Raw genomic sequence first — 20,585 nt, 5'->3', positions numbered from 1 at the left:
ATGTAGATTATATATATCAAATGCTATATGTAACCAACTTGCTCTCCATAATGGCTATACCACTGCAATTCATACTGCTATTAAGAGTATATTATAGATATTATCTGTTTTCCTGAGTCTTATTAGTCTTGGGTAGTAACATTCTCCTCAATCCCCATCAATCTGAATGGGAAAAATTATATTTTATTATCAATGGAAATTTATTATTTTTAAATTAATGTTGACACTGAATATCATTCACCTGTTGGAATTTTGGTCTTTCCTGATCATCTCATTATACACTTGGCTTGAAATAATTTTTAAAACTAAAACAGTAATGTCATATCATGTAAAATTTATTTATTAATATGAGGAGAAGTATGCAGTATTTAGTAAAAGTTGACTTTAGGATCAAGGAAATCTGCAGTTTAACACAGAAATGTAAGAATATGTATAAGCAGAAGGAAGAAGCCAGAGTAAAGCAGGAGTTAAAAGTATAAAGGAGATAAGGTTTCACTGCGGACCTTAGGCTCTGTGTACACTGGAATCAAAGCCAAGGTAAAAGGAATAACTGTGAACAGGAGGAATATTTGTTTCTTTGATGAGGTGCTGGTAACATACGACAAATGTAAATATAGATAGATAGGTAGGCAGTACAGGATCTTTAGAAGTATGAGCAATCAGGTTTACATTTTCATTTGCTGAAGAAAGGAGATATAGTAAGAAATTCAAAGAGTGGAGCAGTGATTTGAAATAACTGCTAAAGGGAAAAGGAGATGATGCTGATAAAATTCAAACATAAAATGTCTTGTTTTGGGCTGGGATTGGAGACTGTACATTTAGATAAACACCAAAAAATGTATTTGTGTGGTTTGTATCACTTCTAAGGGTTAGAATTCTTGATGTAGGAAAATAAATGGTAGCAAATGGGCTTTTCAAGGTAAGTACCCGCAAAAAAAACCCTTAAGAATTGAGTATGTTATAAAACCAAGATTGTCAAGATTGTGATATTTAAAATAAGTTATAAAATAATTTATGGGTTCTTAATTTTTCTAAAAGTCTGCCTAAAATTCCTGCTGCTATGTAACACAAACATATAGTAATCTTAACAATAGAAAATTGATCACTCTTTCGCAATTCAGACTAGTGTCTTTTTTTCTTTTTTTGTACCAGGGATTGAACTCAGGACCTTGCACTTGCAAGGCCAGACTAGTGTCTTTTAAATCAACTTACTTTCTTTTGGGGAAATTTTGTCAGTTTCACCCAATCCTTCCTTCAACTTCAAGTAATGGGCATGAGGAAAAACACTGACCTCTGATATTTTAGCTATCTTTGTCTTCTACTCTTGTGAAAAGGATTCACTTCCCCTTTTCTTAGCCACAATGTCTCCTGTTCTGTCATGTCACCTTCTTTTTCCCTTCCATGGATGCTGTGTTTTTCTAGCTATCATCTACATATCTTCTTGTGTTCATATTCCTTTACAATTCCATCTCAATTTGGCCTGAAATAATGAATTTCTAGAGGGAAACAGGCCTGATGAAAAGAATAAAATTTTTAGCATATTTGATAAATATACTCATTAGGTAAGGTACTAAGTTGATAGTCTCATTTAAATATTTTTAAATGTTTTAAAGTAATTTCATTATAGTATTGTGCAATCTTACTATCTATCTCTCTAAAGAAGATGATGTAAATATTTCTGGATATTTTACAGAATTCATAGAATTCCCTTAGGGAAGTTGATATCAAGATTTATAACATCTCACTGAGAAGTTGGTTGCTGTGAGGAATCTCACAGCATTGCAGATATTTCTTACTTTAAACTCTCTTCTCTCTGTCACTCTCTGCCTATCTCTCTCTCTGGCTTGTACCTGTCTCCCTTTTTTTTCAGTACTGGACATTGAACCCAGGGCCTCACATAGGCTAGGCAAGTGCTCTACTACTGAGCTACATCTTCAGACTTTTTAAAATTTTATTTTGAGACAGAGTCTGTCTATATTACTTAAGCTGGCCTTAAACTCACAATCCTCCTGCCTCTATCTCCAGAGTGGCTGGGATTACAAGTATATTCCACAAGCCCTGCCTATTTGTCACATTTATTATAGTTACATTTGTGGGCTCTTTGTGAGCAGAATCTGTGAATTAGTCACTTATATAGCAAATAAGACAGAGTAGACTACAAATAAAATATTAATATTCCTGTAGCCAAAGACAACATGCAGTAGAAATAAATTGTCAAAGATCCTTAGGCTATGAAAGGATATTATTTCTAGGAGAAGTAGTAAGATAGAAATAGTCAAGATATTAGTAGGAAATAAAAGATGGTAGAGAATTCAGCTATCTAGAAGTTTGATAGTGAGTTTGAAATTCTAAAATTCTACTTTCTTAGAAAAATAGTGAATTTATAAACATACTCCTATTTGAGAAAGACTGAGACGGGGAAGGGGAGAAGAGGAGAGGGAAGGTGAAGGGGAAGAGAAGAGAGGAGAAAGAGTAGAGGAGAGGTGAGGGGAGGAGAGGAGGGAGGAGAGGGAGAGGAAGAGGAGAGGAGAGATATGTTAAAATATTGAGACACTTAAATACTGTAATGAGAGGGTCAGGGATTTAGTTCAGTTCTGTCACTTGCCTCACAAGTGCAAGGACCCAAGTTTGATCCTTGGTACCAGAAAAAAAAATTCTGTAATGAGAAATCCAGGTTTTATCATGGAAGTAGTGAGAGTTTCAGAAGTCTTCTTGTACCTTATACATTTATAAAATATATTTTATAACATTTAAAAGATAACACTATAAATATTTGTTGTCAGTGAATATGGATTTGGGGAGTAGACTGGAGTTGAGAAGCAAAGCTCAGAAAGTTAAACCACTAACAGTGGAAAAGTCCTGTGACCACAAGCAACAAGTACACAGTGTATTCCTATAATTTTCCCAGAAGTCTCTGAGAATGTTTCTTTAGCAAATATATTTAATAATTCATGTACCAATGCTGCCTTTTTTCCTCAAGTAATTCTATTATACTACCTAAACAAATGTTTCTAAAGATATCTATATTCCTAATACTTTAATGTCCTAGATGAGCATTTAGCCATATCTGCTTTACAATAGTTCCATGCTAAAAATCATTGTTCTATTTGGAGCAGAAATTAAAGAACTTGGTCACACACTTTTCTGTGCACTGCAACAAACTTATAAATATTTCCTAAGAAAAACTTTGGTCCCATTCACAAGGAGTTACTATATGTATACATTGCCTTGAATTTATGCATTAAACCTTGTTATTTTCTCTAATGCTACATGAGGATGTGAACCTAACTTTAACTCATTTGGGTTAGGTGTAATTCAATGGATGATACGCAGTTATGATTGGATCAGGTGATACATAACAGTTACCAAGTGTGAGACATAATTTTTGGCAGATATTGCACTAAATACTTCATTTGTACTTTCTTTAAGTTATCTCTGGACAACAAATATTTAACTGTTATTCTTCTGAGCCATCTTTCCACTGCCAACAGCTGACTCTGAGTATTTCTTCTGGCTATCAGAGCCTGTTATGTGCACCCAGGGCAGACTGGAGATACTAGTGACTTAGTTTTCCTTCATCCTGTGGATGGCAGAGGGTGGTGGATAAATGTCACAGTTCCTGTGCCCCTGAGCATTATACTTCTAAGATGTATGTTCTTAAGGTTGTAGAGTTCCCCAACTTTCCTGAGTCTCATTTACCTACAGTAGTAACTAGGTTGATAATGTGTCACTTGTTGGATTCCTTTATAGTTTTTTACTTCACTTGTGCACTCCCCAGTCATATTTCCTGAGGTAATTTCCCAAATAAAGGCTTCTGAAGAAGCACCAACTAAGACAATGATTCTCTGTAATAGGAATTATCTTCATTTTTAAAGATGAGAAAATTGTGAAACAGGAAGGCTTGGCAACTTGTCCATGATCATGAAGCTATGGGGAGCTATTAAGTGAAGCAGCTGAGATAAAAACTTGTCTCCAAAGACAAATCTCTGGATAACTGTGCACATGATTTTTCAGTCTGTAGGAATTTCTAAATTTCTTTCAGTTATTATGATTGGGAAAAACTATTGGCTTTATGAACCATTAGTTGGGTTTTAATCCTTGTGGCCTGACTTTTTCACTTCTTTTTTCCTCTATCCATGTTCGTCCAGAAAAACATTTTCATTTATCCAGAGCTTGTTTTCCTTGCTATAACTCATCCCTCCATGATCCTGGATTATGTCCTTAATCTCATTTTATTTTTAAAAAAACTTGCTTCTCATTCACCTTTTCTCGTACCTTAAATTTTTGTTACACCTTTATACATTTTTTCAACGAAGGTGTAAATAAACATGTGCCCTAAAGGACAGGAGTTTGGAGAAGTTGATTTCCTTCCTTCTTTCTTTCCTTTCTTTCCTCTTTCTGTTGGGGAATGAACTCAAGGTCTTCACAATGAACTACATCCTCAATTCTTTTTAATTTTTTTTTAATTTTGAGACTGTGTCTTGCTAAGTCACTAAACTTGTGATCCCCCTGCTTCAGCCTCCCATAGTACTGGCATATTTAAAAACTTTGATTGCTGCAGAAATATCCTTCCCATGACATGATACACTCATAAGCTTAGACTGTAGCTCTCAACCTACCCAGTTTAGGAACATACATCTCTTAGCAAGAAAATGTGCAAACAGTAACAACAGAAATGGTGTGCCTTTGAAACAGCATTTAGTTGACCATTATTTAAGACACTATACAAAGCAAATCATGTTCCAGGGGTCCATTATCTATCTTAATGAGTGCCAACTTGAAAAGATAAATTAGATATGGTGGCTAGATAAGAGATGGCTTAAACACCCTGAGAATCACAAAAATGTCTTCAAATGAGACCATTAATGTGTATCAAGAGGAGCAGGGTGTTACGGAAATACTTCTAAATAGCCTGGGGAGGTAGGATTTGCTATGAACTCAGTATGTATATGACTACTGCTTTATAAACATGTCTGTACTCAATCTTCTAAACACCTCTTAGATATCAGTATTCCTGCTTTTCACATGTGGAACCTCAGATTCAGACATCTTCTGAAACCATAAAATGAATAAATGGAACAGGGTCTGGAATTGATTATGTCTGGCTATCTTCTTCAGGACCACCTGTCATTCTAAGTTATCTGCTCCCAGGTGGTACTTTTTTTTGTGCAGGGTACTAGGGATTGAACTCAGGATATTTACACTGAGATATATCCTCAGCCCTCTTTTTAAATACTTTTAAAAAATTTGAGACAGGGTCTTGCTCTGTCGCTGAGTTGTTCAGACTGGGCTCAAACTGGAATCCTCCTGCTTCTGCCTCCCAGAGTTCTGAGATTACAAGCATGTGTCACCATGCCTGGATACAGGTGGTACATTTAAAGTTCAGTGGTATGACTCTGAAGAATGACACTTTCTAAACTCTGCTTCCTCTCTTGGATGGCAGAGGAAAGGGATTACTTCCATCCTCTTCAAGGTCCTCAGGAATTGCCCCTTACAGACACTGCTTTGTCATTTTCTTACCTCTTTTGATCTCTTTCTTTTTCACTCTGCCATTGGAATCTAGCTCCAACTAATCCACACGTACATTTTTATCCTGTCTTGAACATTTTTGGCTTGGTTATGTGCCATTGCTCAGTGATTGGTGTCCCTGGATTCAATTCTCATAATATGTTCTCATCAAGTAATGATGAGAAAGCACTTCTCTCAAATTTCGACCTTGCTCAGCTGGAAATAAAGGTGGGGAAATGGAGGGCAGCCATGAGTAGGGTGCAAGGATCTGAGTTGAAACATTAGAATCCAGGCTTCATGTATACATATTACAAATTTAAGGACATATCTGTATTAGCTGTTGGTCCTTTTGTTCATATAACTGTATTCCAAAATTATTCATTGTGACCTTGTTAATGACAGAGTTATTTTAATTCGTGGCTTTATTTCTTACTAAATGAGTATTTCCATTTTAACATATGTGTTTATAAAGTAAGTGTTAAATACTTAGTCACTATTGAGCATCTATTTTGAACTGAAAACTGTTGTTGTACACTTCAAAACCAACCACTTTGGATGATGTATACACAAATACATTGTTTTTCATTTTTTATTGTATTCTATATATGAAATTGCAATATGGATTGCACACCTAAATTGTTGCTTAAAGGAACTAAGCAGTGATTAATGCATCAAATTAGCTCTCTTGATTATTTTTCCATTGGCATGGCTATAGTTTGGAGATTATTCACTCTTCCTGTTACCTAAATTTAAATGCAATATTAGTGATTTGATTCAAATGTTTAAATAACAGTGCATTCTGTTTCAGGTATCAGTAGTTTATTGAAGAGCAAAACAAAACAACACTAGAGATTAGGATATGCGTACTAATTAAGATAATACATTAGTTTTACAAGTATCAACTCCAGTTTTATGATTGATCAAGTTAAACAAACTACTAAGATGAATACTTATTGACTCAGAATTAATTATGACTGTGGTGTTGACCAGCAGTCAAGTAATAAAGCACACAATATAACATAATTATGACAAGTGAATCACACTTATGAGACATGGAAAGGAAATACTCAGTGCATTTCATTTCATTCTGTAGAATGAGTTTGTGAAAAATCTGGTCCCTGGAGGCCCTATGAATCTTATTTGAAGCACATTCAGAATTGGATAAATATTTATGTTGAATAGGTAGTAATCATTGCAAATTGCCAATCAGGATGAGCATGGCTTTATACATATGACAGAGATAAATAGATGTAAGAAAAAAATCTCACATGCTCAATCTCTGCCAAATTCAGACTTCCAAATATTTTATGTATTCAATTTAATAAATAGTACCGATAGATTTGAGATTTATTAGCAAAGAAGTTTTAGCCCTAATGTCAAATATCTTAACAAGCTCTTGATAACTTACTTTAATTGGATTAGTTTTCTTCCACCCCCCATTAAGTTTATTGGTACATTTTAGGTATAAAATACATTTACCTACATCACTGGGATCTTGTACCATTGCATGAGTATCTTGGTTTGTATTTTTTTCCCATTCCCCTGTTCTCCCTTCACCCCCTCCACCCTTCCCTATTTGCAAAGATTTTGTTTCCATTTTTTTCCTTTTCTCGTATTTTTTCTTTTCCTTTCTTTCCTTTCCCCTACCCCTCCCACTTCCCCTGCTCCTTTAGACCTTTACATCCTATTACACAATATCAATTATACATTTTTAAAATTACAATATCAAGATCTAGGAGACATTACTACAGATTTTACAGAATTGAAAAGGATATAGGAAGCATATTTCAAAACTCTGTTTTGAAATAAATTTGACAACTTCTAAGAAGTACCTTGGAAGACAAATTAATGAAACTAACTCTGGAGGAAATATAAAATTTGAATAGCACCTACTAAAGAAAGTATATTCCTAGCTTGAAAACCTACCTATATGACAACAACAGGCTCGTATACATTTTAACTAATAAATTATATCAAACATTTAAAGCAGAAAAAAAAGGAACACTTCTACCCTCATTTTAGGAACTCAACATTGTGCTAATCCTAAAACTGGATAAACATAATAGAAGAAAAACTTATGAACATAGATAGAAATTTGTTTAACAAAACAAACTATTAGAAGTCAGATCTGGCAGTATATAGAAAGTGGTTTTATTATACGGGTGGCAGTGTTGGTTTGGCATTGGAAGATCCACTCCAAAAAGTCATCATTTTAACAGAGGAAAGGAAAAAGCCATATGATCCTGTCACTAGTTGGAGAAAAACTATCAGACTAAATTCCACAACTGTTCACGGGAAAAGCTATCAGAAGACTAGAAGTAGAAGTAGAACAGAACCTTCTCAACAGATTAAAGACATGTACTCCATACTTCCAGCGAAAATGCCTTACATGAATGGAGAAGATACAATGTTTCCTCCTTAAGGTGGGGAACAAGGGCAGATATGCTTACTCTTCATCTGTCCATTAAACTTTGAAACCTAGGCCCAAACCAAAATAGTCTGGCAATAAAATGACACAATTAGGATAGGATTGGCAAGGTAGAAGCAAAATCTTTATATGTAGATGAAATGATCATCTCCAGAGAAAATACTAAGAAATCTCTAGGAGCCCCTAGAACTTGTATTTGAATTTAGCAGGATTAGAAAACACAAGGTATATATAAAAATTCAGGTCTATATATACTTGCTGTAAATGAAGAATTGGATATTGAAATTTATAAGTTATGTAGGAGTACGAGGGACCTAGAAAAGTTAAAAAAAAAAACAGTGTTGGAAGATGTTTAGTACCTAATTTTAAGACTTCCTCAAAAGTTACAGTAATCCAGGCAGTGTTGGTGTAAGGAAAGACATATAGATCATTGGAATAAAACAGAGAATCTAGAAATAGAACCACACATACATGGTCCACTGAGTTTTGAAAGATTATTTAACATTAGCATTTTATAGAATATAAACTCAATTCAAGAGCCAAGGAAAAGATAGTGTTTTCAGCAAATGGCACTAGAACACCTGGTATCCGTATATAAAAAATTAACCTCAATCCTTTATTTCCATACATAAAAATAACTTGAAAGGACCTGTGAACCTAAATATGACAGACTAAAACTATAAAACTTTAAGAACAAATTATAAGGGAAAATGTTTATGAATTCAGGGTAGGCAAGAACTTCCTAGGATACAAAAAACATGATGTATAAAAGAAAAAAATTGAGAAATGAGATTCCATCAAAATTTAGAACTTTAAATGACATCGTTAAAATGAAAAGTCCTTAAACAGACCATATTTACAATGCATATAACCTATGACCAGAATATATAAAGAACTCTCACAGCTCATTAATAGACAACCCAATTAAAAAGTAGACACAAGAAGATGATAAATAGCCAGTATAGCACAAGGAAAAGTGTGTAACACTAGAATCAGAAAAATACTAATCATGAACAATAACAAGATTGAATTATAAACTCATTAGGGAGATGAAGTTAAAAGTTTTAAAAGCCTTGTCATGACTTTTTCTTTTTGTTGAATTCTCCCCCTTTGCGTTTAATTTGTCACACCCAACAGATTCATCCTGCTGGGCTTCCTGGGGTTGTGATCCTCATTGTCTTTTCCCAGGATATTGTCTAAAAATTTTTGGAGTGCTGGTTTGGTATTCATGAAGTTCCTGAGGTGCTCTTTCTTGTTTCTCCATCAATTTTGAAAGATAGTTTTGCAGGGCACATCAATCTGGGTTGGAGGCTGTTTTCCTTTAGGGCTTGAAATACATCACTCCAAGCTCTTCTTGCCTTGAGGGTTTGCGTTGAGAAGTCTGCTGTGATTCTGATGGGCTTTCCTTTGTATGTGATTTTTTTTTTTCTCTCACTGCTTGTAGAACTTTGTTCTTCTGTTGGGTTTCTAGAACCCTAACTATTATATGCCTATGTGTAGACTTCTTTTGACCAAGGCTATTTGGAGTCCTATATGCCTCACTTATCTGTATGTCAAGTTCTTTTCCCCTCCTTGGGAAGTTTTCTGTCATCACTTCTGTGAGCAGCTTTTTTATGTCATCTGCACTCTCTCCTGTTTCTTCATTGACTCCAGTCTTATGTTATTCTTCTTCCCATTGTCTACCAGCTGCTGGATTGATTTCTCGTGGTCCCTTACAATTTTCAAGTGATTTTTCTATTCCTGGTCACTAATTGAAATCTTATCTTCTATATCTGAAATTCTGTCCTCACATTGGTTCATTCTGCTGCACAGACTTTTGATGGAGTTTTTAATCTCCTGGAAATCTGTTTGCATCTGTTTTATGGATTCCATTTGTTTCTTATGTTGGGATTCCATCATGTTCCTCAGCTCCTCTATTTTTTTATCTGTGTCCTCTCTAGATTTATTAATCATGTCTTGCACTATGGCCACAATCTTTGTTATTATCTGAGAAATTATTGCTGATTTCATTTTTTCCAGATCCTCTTTTGTTGCCAGTTCAGGGAGTCCAGTTGGTTGAGTATCAGATTGTTCCATCTTGTTTCCCTTTGGGGTTGCTGTACGTGATCTGGAAGTCTTTTTTTGAGGCTTGTTTATGTGCCTTCTCATTTTCACAGAGGGGGGATGCTTCTGGTGCCCGCGCAGCTCACCTTCTCTGCCCTAGGAGCGTGGAATGGTGGCAGGGGAGCTTCTTCCTGGCCGCTGGGATTGGCTTACCTTCTCTGCCCTAGGAGCATGGAATGGCGGCGGGGGAGCCTCTTCCTGACCACTGGGATTGGCTCACCTTCTCCCTTGGATTATTTTTCTTAGTTTCCTTTGCTTATAAAATTTTGGTGTGAAGAAAAAATAGATGTAAAATAATTATTATAGCTAATTTTCAGATGAATAATTTAAGATTTACTTTTATATAATTACTTTGTTTTTAGTGCCCCTACCCAATTCTTGACTAATAGCTTCCAAAAGTCAGTGAGCATTAACTGGTAAATTATCAAAATTCAGATACTTGTGTCCATACTCATTCATTCTGATTCATTAGGTCTAAAGTAAAGTACTAATATCGAAAGCTATTCCAATGCAAGTTGTCAGAAGGCTATACTTTTCAAAACACTGATCTTTACAAAATGACCTCAAAATATAATTTTAAATTGTATACCTCTGTCAATACTTTCCAGCATTTCTTTCAACACACACATGTACTTTTGAAATATATACATGTTCCATGATCAACTTATTTATTTAATGTCAACTGAGCTTATGTCATTCTCATAGAGCATTAAGATATTTACATTTGTATATATTAGTTTAAACTTTTCACTACTGTTGCATAACTGTTGTATATTTACACCTATGTATATATTGAGCACTACAATTCATTTTTAGCTTGCGTGTTCAAATATATATTTTTATTTATTTATTTATTAGTAGTATATGCAGTATATAATGTTTACATTGCTTGTGTGGAGCTGATATATCTACATACTATATCTTAATTCCTATTTTCTTCTTCTTATCCTCCCTTCCTTACTCCCTCCCTCAATGAAACAGATTTTTATTTTTTATTTTATTTTTATTTTTTTAAATTAATTTTATTGGTACATTTTAGGTATACAATTTGTTTACATTTATCATTGGGTATTTGTACCTGTACTTGATACATCTTGGTTCTTATATTTTTCCCCATTACCTGTGCGGCCTTCACCCCCTCCACCCTTCCCTATTTATACAGATTTCATTTCCATTTTTTTTCTTTTTCGATAGGTTTTCCTTTCCCTCTTTTCCTTTCCCCTTCCCTTCCCTTCACTCCTTCATCTTTGGACCTTTTTTCCTATTTCAAATTATCAATTATACATTTTAATCATTTTAACTCTTGTTTACACTATCAGTTTCTCGCACTAGAGAAACTATTCGGTGTTTACACATGTGTGTCCTATTTATTTCACTTAAGAGTCTGCCCTCGATATGCATCCATTTAGCTATAAATGACTGTAGTTTTCCGTTCTTTATGGCTGAGTAGGACTCCATTTTATTAAAAAAAAAACCCCACATTTTCTTTATCAGTGAAACAGATTTTTAGTGATAGATTTTATTCGAATAGTTAAAATTTCAAAGTTTATGAGTCAATTTTACAACATTTTAATGTTATAGAGAAAATCTTTTATAATGTTGTATATGTTTTTCAATAATTTTATTTAAATTTCATGTCAAAATATACTTTGAAAAATACTAATCTGAGAAATTTCTCATTAGAGGATAATTTTTATTTTATTTCCATCTCCATTGTTATTTTCTATTTCACTGTGACTTTCTTTATCTCTTTATTTTTTAATTAGATGAAGAACAGCCTAGACACCTTGTCAGTGACAACTGCTGGGATAGCTTCATAAATGAGAATTCTGCCTTCCAACTTTGTTCTCTGTGTCATAGACAAGGTACCTTATATTCTCTCATTCTACGTGCTGCTGCATTTAAGAGATGATATATGTGTCTGTTCTCTTAATACATATTTAACATAAATTAAAATATACTTTTCATAATTTGAAACAAATTTTGATAAATTAGTAAGAAAATATGGTTAGTATAACTTTTATGTACATTTATTACACTTACATTATTTTTTAATTCCTTAGTAAACCAGTGAGATTTGCCAAAATAGCTATTTTTTTCTTTTTTCATTTTTGTGTTTTGTTTTTTGTTTTTTTTGGTACTGGGGATTGAACTTGGGTCCTTATGCTTGTGGGGCAGGCAGCAGAACCACTGACCTAAATCCCTGACCGTATTTTCTTTTTCTTTTTTTAAATGAGATTAAATCTTGCTGTGTTGCCTAGACTAGTCCCACCCTCCTGGGTTCAAATGATCCTCCTGCCTCAGCATCTTGTTTTTACAATTTTGAATGTCTGAATATCATATCACTAAACACACATGAGTATTTGAATCAAGAAAAATTTTGAGAAAACTATAAATAACCAGTGTACTAAACCTACACATAATCATGAAAAATAATTTCATTTTCCTTAGGCTAATGATTTTTTGCAAATTTAACAAGATGTACATGTATTTCTTCTGTATATTCATGTACATATATTTCTTCTATATATTTATTCCAACAACATATTACTAAGTGGAAAACACAGAGGACATAATGAGATTACTTAACAATCTAAAGCTTGAAAAGTAAGAATTGTTCATAAAATCTTTTCCTACACCGATGTCTTCAAGAGTTCTACTTAACCTGTGTTCCAACTGGTTCAGTGTTTCTATTTTAATATTTAGATCTTTAATCCATTTAGATTTTAGTTTAGTGCATGGCGAGAGATATAGGTTTAGTTTTAATCTTTGGCAAGTTGAAACCCTGTTTTTCTAGCACCATTTATTAAAGAGGCTATCTTTCCTCCAGTGAGGGTGTTTGGCTCCTTTATCGAAGATGAGATGGCTGAGTGTCTCTGGCATTGTTTTTGCATCTTCTGATCTGTTCCACTGGTCCTCAGGTCTGTTTCTTTGCCAGTACCAGGCTGTTTTTATCACAGTGCTTTGTAGTATAGTTGCAGGTTGGGGATTGGGATAGCCCCTGCCATGTAAATCTCAGTTGGCCGTGAACTAGCACAAACAATCAACAAGTGGGATCTCTTCTTATTAAAAAGCTTCTGCACAGCAAGAGAAACCACCAGCAGTGTGAAGAGACAACCCACAATGTGGGAAAAAATCTTCACCTGCTTTTCCTCAGACATAGGACTACTATCTCAAATCTATAAAGAACTTCAAAAGATCAGACCTCCCAAATTTAAAGACCCAATCCGAAAATGGGCATCTGAAATGAACAGACATTTCTCAGACAAAGAAGTAGAAATAGCAAATAAATACATGAAAAAATGTTCAACATCACTGGTCATTCAAGAGATGCAAATGAAAACAATGCTGAGATTCCACCTCACACCAGAAAGAATGGCTGCTATCATGAGATCAACCAATAACAAATGCTGGCGGGGCTGTGGGGAAAGAGGAACCCTGCTCCACTGCTGGTGGGAGTGTCGACTGGTGCAACCACTGTGGAAATCAGTATAGAGATACCTCAAAGAACTAGGACTGGAAGTCCCATTTGACCCCACTATTCCACTGCTGGGTATCTTGCCCAAAGAATTAAAAGAATCATACCACAGTAATATATGTGCACCTATGTTCATAGCAGCACAGTTTGTGATAGCTGAAACTTGGAAACAGCCCAAATGCCTATCAACTGGAGACTGGATAAAGAAAATGTGTTTTTTAATAAAATAGAGTACTACTCAGCCCTAAAAAAATGAGAAATTAGAGACATTTATAGCTAAGTGGATGCACATTGAGGCAACACTCTTAAGTGAAATAAATAGGACACACATGAATAAATACCAAATAGTTTCTCTTGTGTGAGAAACTGAAAGTGTAAATAAGGACTAAAATGTATAATAGGTAATGTGAAATAGGAAGAAAAGGGGCAAAGGGGAAGGAAGTGGGAGGGCTAGGGGAAAGGAAAGAAGGGAATGGGATTAATATGAGAAAATGGAAAAATAGAAACATCTTTGTAAATAGGGAGGACTGGAGGGGTTGAAGGGAGGGCTGGGCAAGGTGAAAAGTAAGAACCAAGAGAGATTATGTAAAGGTGCAAATTTCCAATGATGAATGTCATTATATTGTATACCTAAAATGTACCAATGAGTAGAATGAATAATGGATAATGCAAAATAGGAAGAAAAGGTCCAAAGGGGTAAGGGTAGTGGGAGGGGCATTGGAAAGGAAAGAAGGGAGAGCAAAAATGATGAGAAATGGAAAAAATGGAAATAAAGTCTTTGTAATTAGGGAAGGGTGGAGCAGGTGAATGGAAGGCTAGCAATGGGGAAAAAATAAGAACCAAGATGCATCGTGTAAAGGTACAAATTCCCAATGAGAAATGTGATTGTGTTTGTATACCTAAAATGTACCAATAAAAGAATTTAAGAAAAAAAAAAGAACAGAAACACCTAATCTGCTGGAAGATAAAATATGTACAACTTTTGAAGACAAGTATAAGTAAGCACTTTCTGAACAGAACCCCAGTGGCACAAGAATGAATAATGAGAATCTATAAATGAGATTATATCAAACTGAAAAGCTTCTGCATGTCAAAAGGAACAACCAACAGAATGCAGAAGCAGCCTACAGAATGAGAAAAATAATTGTGAGCTATTCCTTGGATAGAACACTAACATCTAGAAAATATAAAAACTCAAAAAAATTACCCACAAAAAAATAACTAATCAAAAATGGGCAACTGAAATGAATAGAAACTTCTCAGAAAAAAAAAAGTACAGACGGCCAATAAATACATTTAAAAAAAGTTCAACATCACTGGTTATTGCAGAAATGCAAAGTAAAATAACACTGATATTTCCTCTCTCTAGAAAAAATGGCTATCTTCAAGAAATCAAGTAAGATCAACTGCTGGTGAGGCTTCAGGGAAAAAATAACCCTTCAAAAGTGTTGGTGGGAATGTAAATTAGTATAACCACTACAGAAATCAGTATGGAGATTCTGCAAAAATCAAAAATAGAAATACCATTTGACTTCATTCTTTTTCTAGCTGTCTTCCCCAAAGAATTCAAGACATCACATAATGATGATACATGCACAACCATGTTTATAGCAGCACAAATATAGTAGTTAAATCTTGGAAACAACCTATATGGCCATCAATACATGAATGGGTTAAAAATGTAGTATTTATACACAATGGGGTGCTAGTCTGCCATAAAGAAGAATAAACTTGAAGCATTTTTAGGTAAATAGATGTGCACCAATGACATAATATTAAGGAAAATAAATGAGACACTCTAAAAAAATCAAAATATAAAAATAAATTCTGAGGTTTTATTGATAAAAAGTAGCCCATCATCTGCATAGGATATTTGATAAATAAAAACAAAATTCTGTCAGTGACTCTTTCATCTGAATACTATAATTATTACAGTTTTACATGTGCTTCTTGATAATCATTTAAATTTTCTTGTACTTACACTATATGCCTGTAATATTTAGATGGTGACATCTGTTTCCTTAACTTAATCTTCACAAAGTGATTTAAAAATCTCTGAAAAGATTTCTTTTGTTACAATTAATGCAGTCGATGAAAGCCAAAATCCTTCTCCAGAATAAAACGATATAATTTTTCCATATCCGTGTTATCATATTTTGAAATCAAATTTTGTTCATAACTTAACACGGGAAGATATATTTTCAGGCAATATGAGTTAAGCTACTGATGATATCACAAAACGATAACCTAATTCCACATTAATCTAGACAAATAACCTAGTGACAAAATACTGAATCTCAAAGCATTTTATACATGTTTATAGATATGCAAATTTTTGTGTGCTAGGAGTTGCAGTATATGCTCTACCACTGACCTATACCCTCAGTCTTGGATATATTTATATTTATATGATAATTTTACTTTTATTGTCAGCTGATGCTTTCATTATTAATATTGATGTTATTCTAATTTTATGATTACGGATATTATCAATATAAATCACTCAATGCTTCTTTTAGAATTCAGTAGCTTTAAAGGCAACAAACACGTTATCTCAATTATTACCCTCTTGCTATTTAATAATGTGTAAAACACTAGCAATTGAAAAGAATATACTAATAGTTTCTTGCCAGTGAAAATCAAGTTCATCCAGAAGTAAAAGCTAGTATATTTACAAAAGATCATTACTAATACATAAAATGAAGTAAATATATCTCTATAACAAAAACAGACTAAAATATATTAAAAATTAGGTATCACTATATAAACAAAAAATGTGTTTTAGAGAAGGTTTCTTTGCAATGCTATATTTTCATGAGCCAATAACTAGTTCACAGAAGCAATGCTTTGCTGACAAGTTTACAGTAAACTCTATTTTGTCACCAATTAGTATATCTGCAGGCAAGAAACTTACCTTTCATTTCAAAAATGTCACTCGGCACTTTCAGTTTCTATTTATCAATGTTTAAATGTTTAGCAATGTAAAAGGCATGAAAAATAGAAACAACCATGATTTAAAAGAAAACTCACAAAGTTGAAGTCACAAGGAAATCAGTTGGCCCAAAATCTAAGCCAAGACTAGTGCTTCCTGAAAAATACTAAATCTAAGTTTTATCTGGTTATAATACCATAGTGGCACACTGGTAAGAAGTAGAAATATTGAAGAATTGAGACACAGTGTACAATAATGACAGTAGAATGTCCCTGTAGGCTAGAAATATAGGGAAGGTGTAGCACTCTCTTAAACCTCCCACAACCAATCCCACTGATATTCAGATAAAAGAGTTGGGTGGACCTTTGCAAAATTATCCCTTAGGTTACAGACTTGGAGGGGTGGCTTGCAGCTTCTCGGGGAAAAACGGGAAAATCTTTTTTATTTCCTGTATTTCCTACAAGACATAATCTGTGGAGATAACAACAACAAAAATTGTAGCTCTTAGGGCACTGGTAAAAATCTACTTCATCCAGAGGAATGACAGAGAAATAAAACCTTTTTTTGTGGTAGGGCAGGAACGCATGAATGATTCAGAATTATGGCTAGGAAAAGATGATAAAACTGAGGACACATCCCAAAGAACATAGTGCCTGAATAAGAATGAGTCTTAACCAAAACACCAAAAAACACTGTCCTGACCAATTCCACTGTAAGGTTAACAAGCATTAAGTGCCCGATTGAAACTTCGAGGTCCTATATGAGGTACAATACAATGAGAAAACTTAAAGCTAAGGATAAATTCTACATTGACAAAAATCCTTTGGCAAGGCAGCCCCCACAATAAATACAGTTGTATCACTCTCAACCAAAGAATATGAGACATGTAAAAGGCAAAGAAAAAAGTGCCCTCTAAATAGTAGTATTGAGAATCAAAAGAGAACGTATTGGAACCAAACTGCAACACAGCTCAGATGTTAGAACTATGTGACAGGATATTCAAAGTAACTATGACTAATATACTCAAGCACTGGTTCGAATAGATGGATACAGTGGTAGATTAGATGGGTAATTTTAGAAATAAAGAGAAAGTTATTTTAAAAGCCAAATGGAAATACTAGAAATGAAAATAGGAACAAATAATGCTTCCATGAACACAACAGTAGATTTGACACAGTCAAGGAATTGACGATCTTCAAAATTAGTGAACAGAAATTACAATAAGTTGTAGTAAAGAGAGAGTGACACAGAAAAAAAATAGAGCATTGAAGGGTAATGAGACAATATCAGGCTAATCATAGATGAATTGTAATTACAATTCCAAAAGGCGAAGAGATAGTAGGAACAGTGGACATGAAAAGAAATATTTGAAAAAAATATAATAGATCAATATTAAAAATCTAAGTAAGTCATATTTAAATTGGTAAAAGCAAACATAAAATCTTGAAAGCTGCCAGACTTTAAAAATAGTTATGACATAGAGAAAAGACTACAAATAAAAAAGCTAGGTAATAACGTAATGACATCTATAGTGATTAAAGAAAAATTCTATCAATCTAGAGCTCTGTGTTCAGGAAAAGTACCTTTCAAAGTACATAATTCAAAGCTTTAAGTCAGTATAAAAGCCCAATTACATTTCTATATATTAAAAATAGGCCATTAGAATTTGATATTAAAATGTCATTTGCAATAACAACAAAGAGCCTTGCAATCTTTGTATACAATCTAACAAGATATGTGAAAGGTTTGTATGATAACTATAAAATAATAATGAAGAAAATCTAATAAGTCTAAATAAATAGATATATTGTGTTAATTGATTAGAGCATTCAATACTATCTAAAATGTTCTCCAATTTGATATACAGATTAAATGAATTTCTGATCTATTTCACATTAAACTTTTTATGGATATTGACTAATTTATTCTAAAATGTATGCAAAAAATAGAAGAGCTAGAATGTAAAAATAAAAATTTTTAAGAAGGAATAACAAAATTAAAACACTCACAATAATAGCGTTCATGTTAACCTACACTAGTTGGAATGGGTTAAACATTGACAGAAAAATTGTATTGAATAAAAGATAGACACAAAGGTCAAATGCACACAATAGAATTCCCAGATTTAAACACACAAAAATACAATTAACTAAATGTTTTGATTTTAAAGAACTACTAAATATATAATTGAAACAACCAAGATCCTCTGATGATCAAATTAGCTTGTGAAATTTCAAAGACAAAGAATATATCAGACTATCTCTACATAGTAATTATTAAACGCAAAAGGAATATATTAAATTTACTTGGCTAAAACCACATTAACCTTGCAGATGTCACTTTTAGCCATGTAATGGAAATTAACAACACCAGTAATAAAAATAAACTATATTAACACAAAGGAAAATAATTTTTCTAGTATTATTCCCCAAAATATATAATCCTCAATCTTATGAAAAGTATATCAAATAAATTCGAATTGAGGGACACTCTATAAAACGATTGACCCATACTCTTCAAAAGAGTCAAAGCCATGAAAAACGAGGACAATCTGTGGAACTGTAACAAAGAAAGCTTAGGAGAGAAAAGCATCTACATATAATGTTGAATTTTAGATTGGGTCTTCTAATATAAATGAATATTGGTGGAACAACCAATGGTATCTGTATAAAGTGTATAGTTTAGTCATATGTACCAATGTCACTTTCTTAATTCTGATAATTGTGTATTCCAAATAATGAGTTTTAAAGAATGTCAGTTGGCAATATAATCTCTGGCATTATTCTAAATACTATGTTATATTTTAATTATTACAAATCTGTCATATTACTCACAATTTCTGTTAGAACATATTAGTCATGTACATCTTAGGTAAATTTGGCAGACTAAGGTGATAATACATTGAAGGGTTTTTTTTGTCCATTTAATTTATTGGTACATTTTATGTATACAGTACAATTACATTCACCATTGGGATCTTGTACAACATCTTGGTTCTTATTTTTTTCCCCATTCCCCTCCCCTCCCTTCACCCCCTCCACCTTTCCCTATTTACAAAGACTTTGTTTCCATGTTTTTCCTTTTCTCATATTTTTTCTTTTCTCTTCTTTTCTTTTCCCTACCCCTCCCACTTTCCCTGCTCCTTTAGACATTTTCTTCCTATTTCACAATATTAATTATACATTTTGATTCTAATTTACACTTTTAGTTTTTCACACCAGAGAAACTATTTGGTTTTTACACATGTGTGTCCTGTTTATTTCACTTAGCAGTATACCCTCAATGTGCATCCAGTTAGCTACAAAAGATAGGAAGATATCATGACTGGACAGTTAGCTTATTTTAATTCCTAGATAAATAATCGATACATCATTAAAATCATATAGCACACTTATAAACAAACATGAATAGTATGAATAACATGGATAAACTGTGAGCAGGTTCTGACATTAATTTTATTTTATTACTTTCTCATATATTTAAAATTCTGTAATTACTATGTTCTTTATCTTCTAGGAGGCATTATGCAAATCCTTATCTATCCCTGTGATATAAGTATATGGATTTTAGTAGATTGAACACTTAGAGCCTATGCTTCTGATAGTTATTACAATTTATATATCAACAGAATCATTTTTTCTTATATTTTCAATTAACATATCCATCTTTATGCTGCCTTTCACTAAGCAAATCCACAACCATAGCGAAATGCTCAATGACTGCTGTAATAATGCATTAATATTTTATAGCAACACCCCATTATCTCAGTGTATTAAAACAAGAAACATTTATTTTTCTAGCTCATGGATCTTTTGATTGGCCAGGTAACTCTTCTTTAGATATTGCATCCCGTTTGCTCTATGTGCAGTACTGATTATTCTGCCACATACCTAGAACACGCTTTTCTTGTGGCTGGGAGAACCACAAGAGAGCAAGTGGAAATAAAATTGACTTCACAAGTTCTCAACTCTATGTTATCAACTAAAGCCATGTTTCATTGGCCAAATTAAATCACACATGGTCATGTTTAGTATAAGTGGAGATAGAAAATATACTCTGCCTAATTCAACATGTGATGCAACAAAGTCAAATCAACTTCAAAGGAAATTTTAGTTATAATAGAAATAAGTCAAATA

At 33.4% G+C, this 20,585-nt stretch overlaps 1 protein-coding gene across 15 annotated transcripts in view; it reads left to right on the top strand.

The window, feature by feature from the left end:
- Cfap47 (cilia and flagella associated protein 47) overlaps window positions 1-20,585 on the top strand; it is a 512,210-nt gene that overhangs the window by 347,405 nt on the left and 144,220 nt on the right. For 14 of the 15 annotated variants that reach the window (XR_015442441.1, XM_087189881.1, XM_087189880.1 and 11 more), the window contains one exon: window positions 11,806-11,904. The exons of the other annotated variant lie outside the window; for it this stretch is intronic. Coding sequence is in view for 13 of the 14 variants with exons in the window: in XM_087189881.1 (XP_087046007.1) it covers window positions 11,806-11,904 (99 nt within the window). In the remaining variant the exon portion in view is untranslated. The remainder of the gene's footprint in view (window positions 1-11,805; window positions 11,905-20,585) is intronic. 15 annotated transcript variants of the gene reach the window in all.

The sequence above is a fragment of the Heterocephalus glaber genome, unplaced genomic scaffold, assembly GCF_053883595.1.
Source record: "Heterocephalus glaber isolate CG9 unplaced genomic scaffold, H.glaber_assembly_v1.0 deba00001547, whole genome shotgun sequence".
Lineage (NCBI taxonomy): Eukaryota > Metazoa > Chordata > Mammalia > Rodentia > Bathyergidae > Heterocephalus > Heterocephalus glaber.
This window is presented reverse-complemented; position numbering and strand designations above follow the sequence as displayed.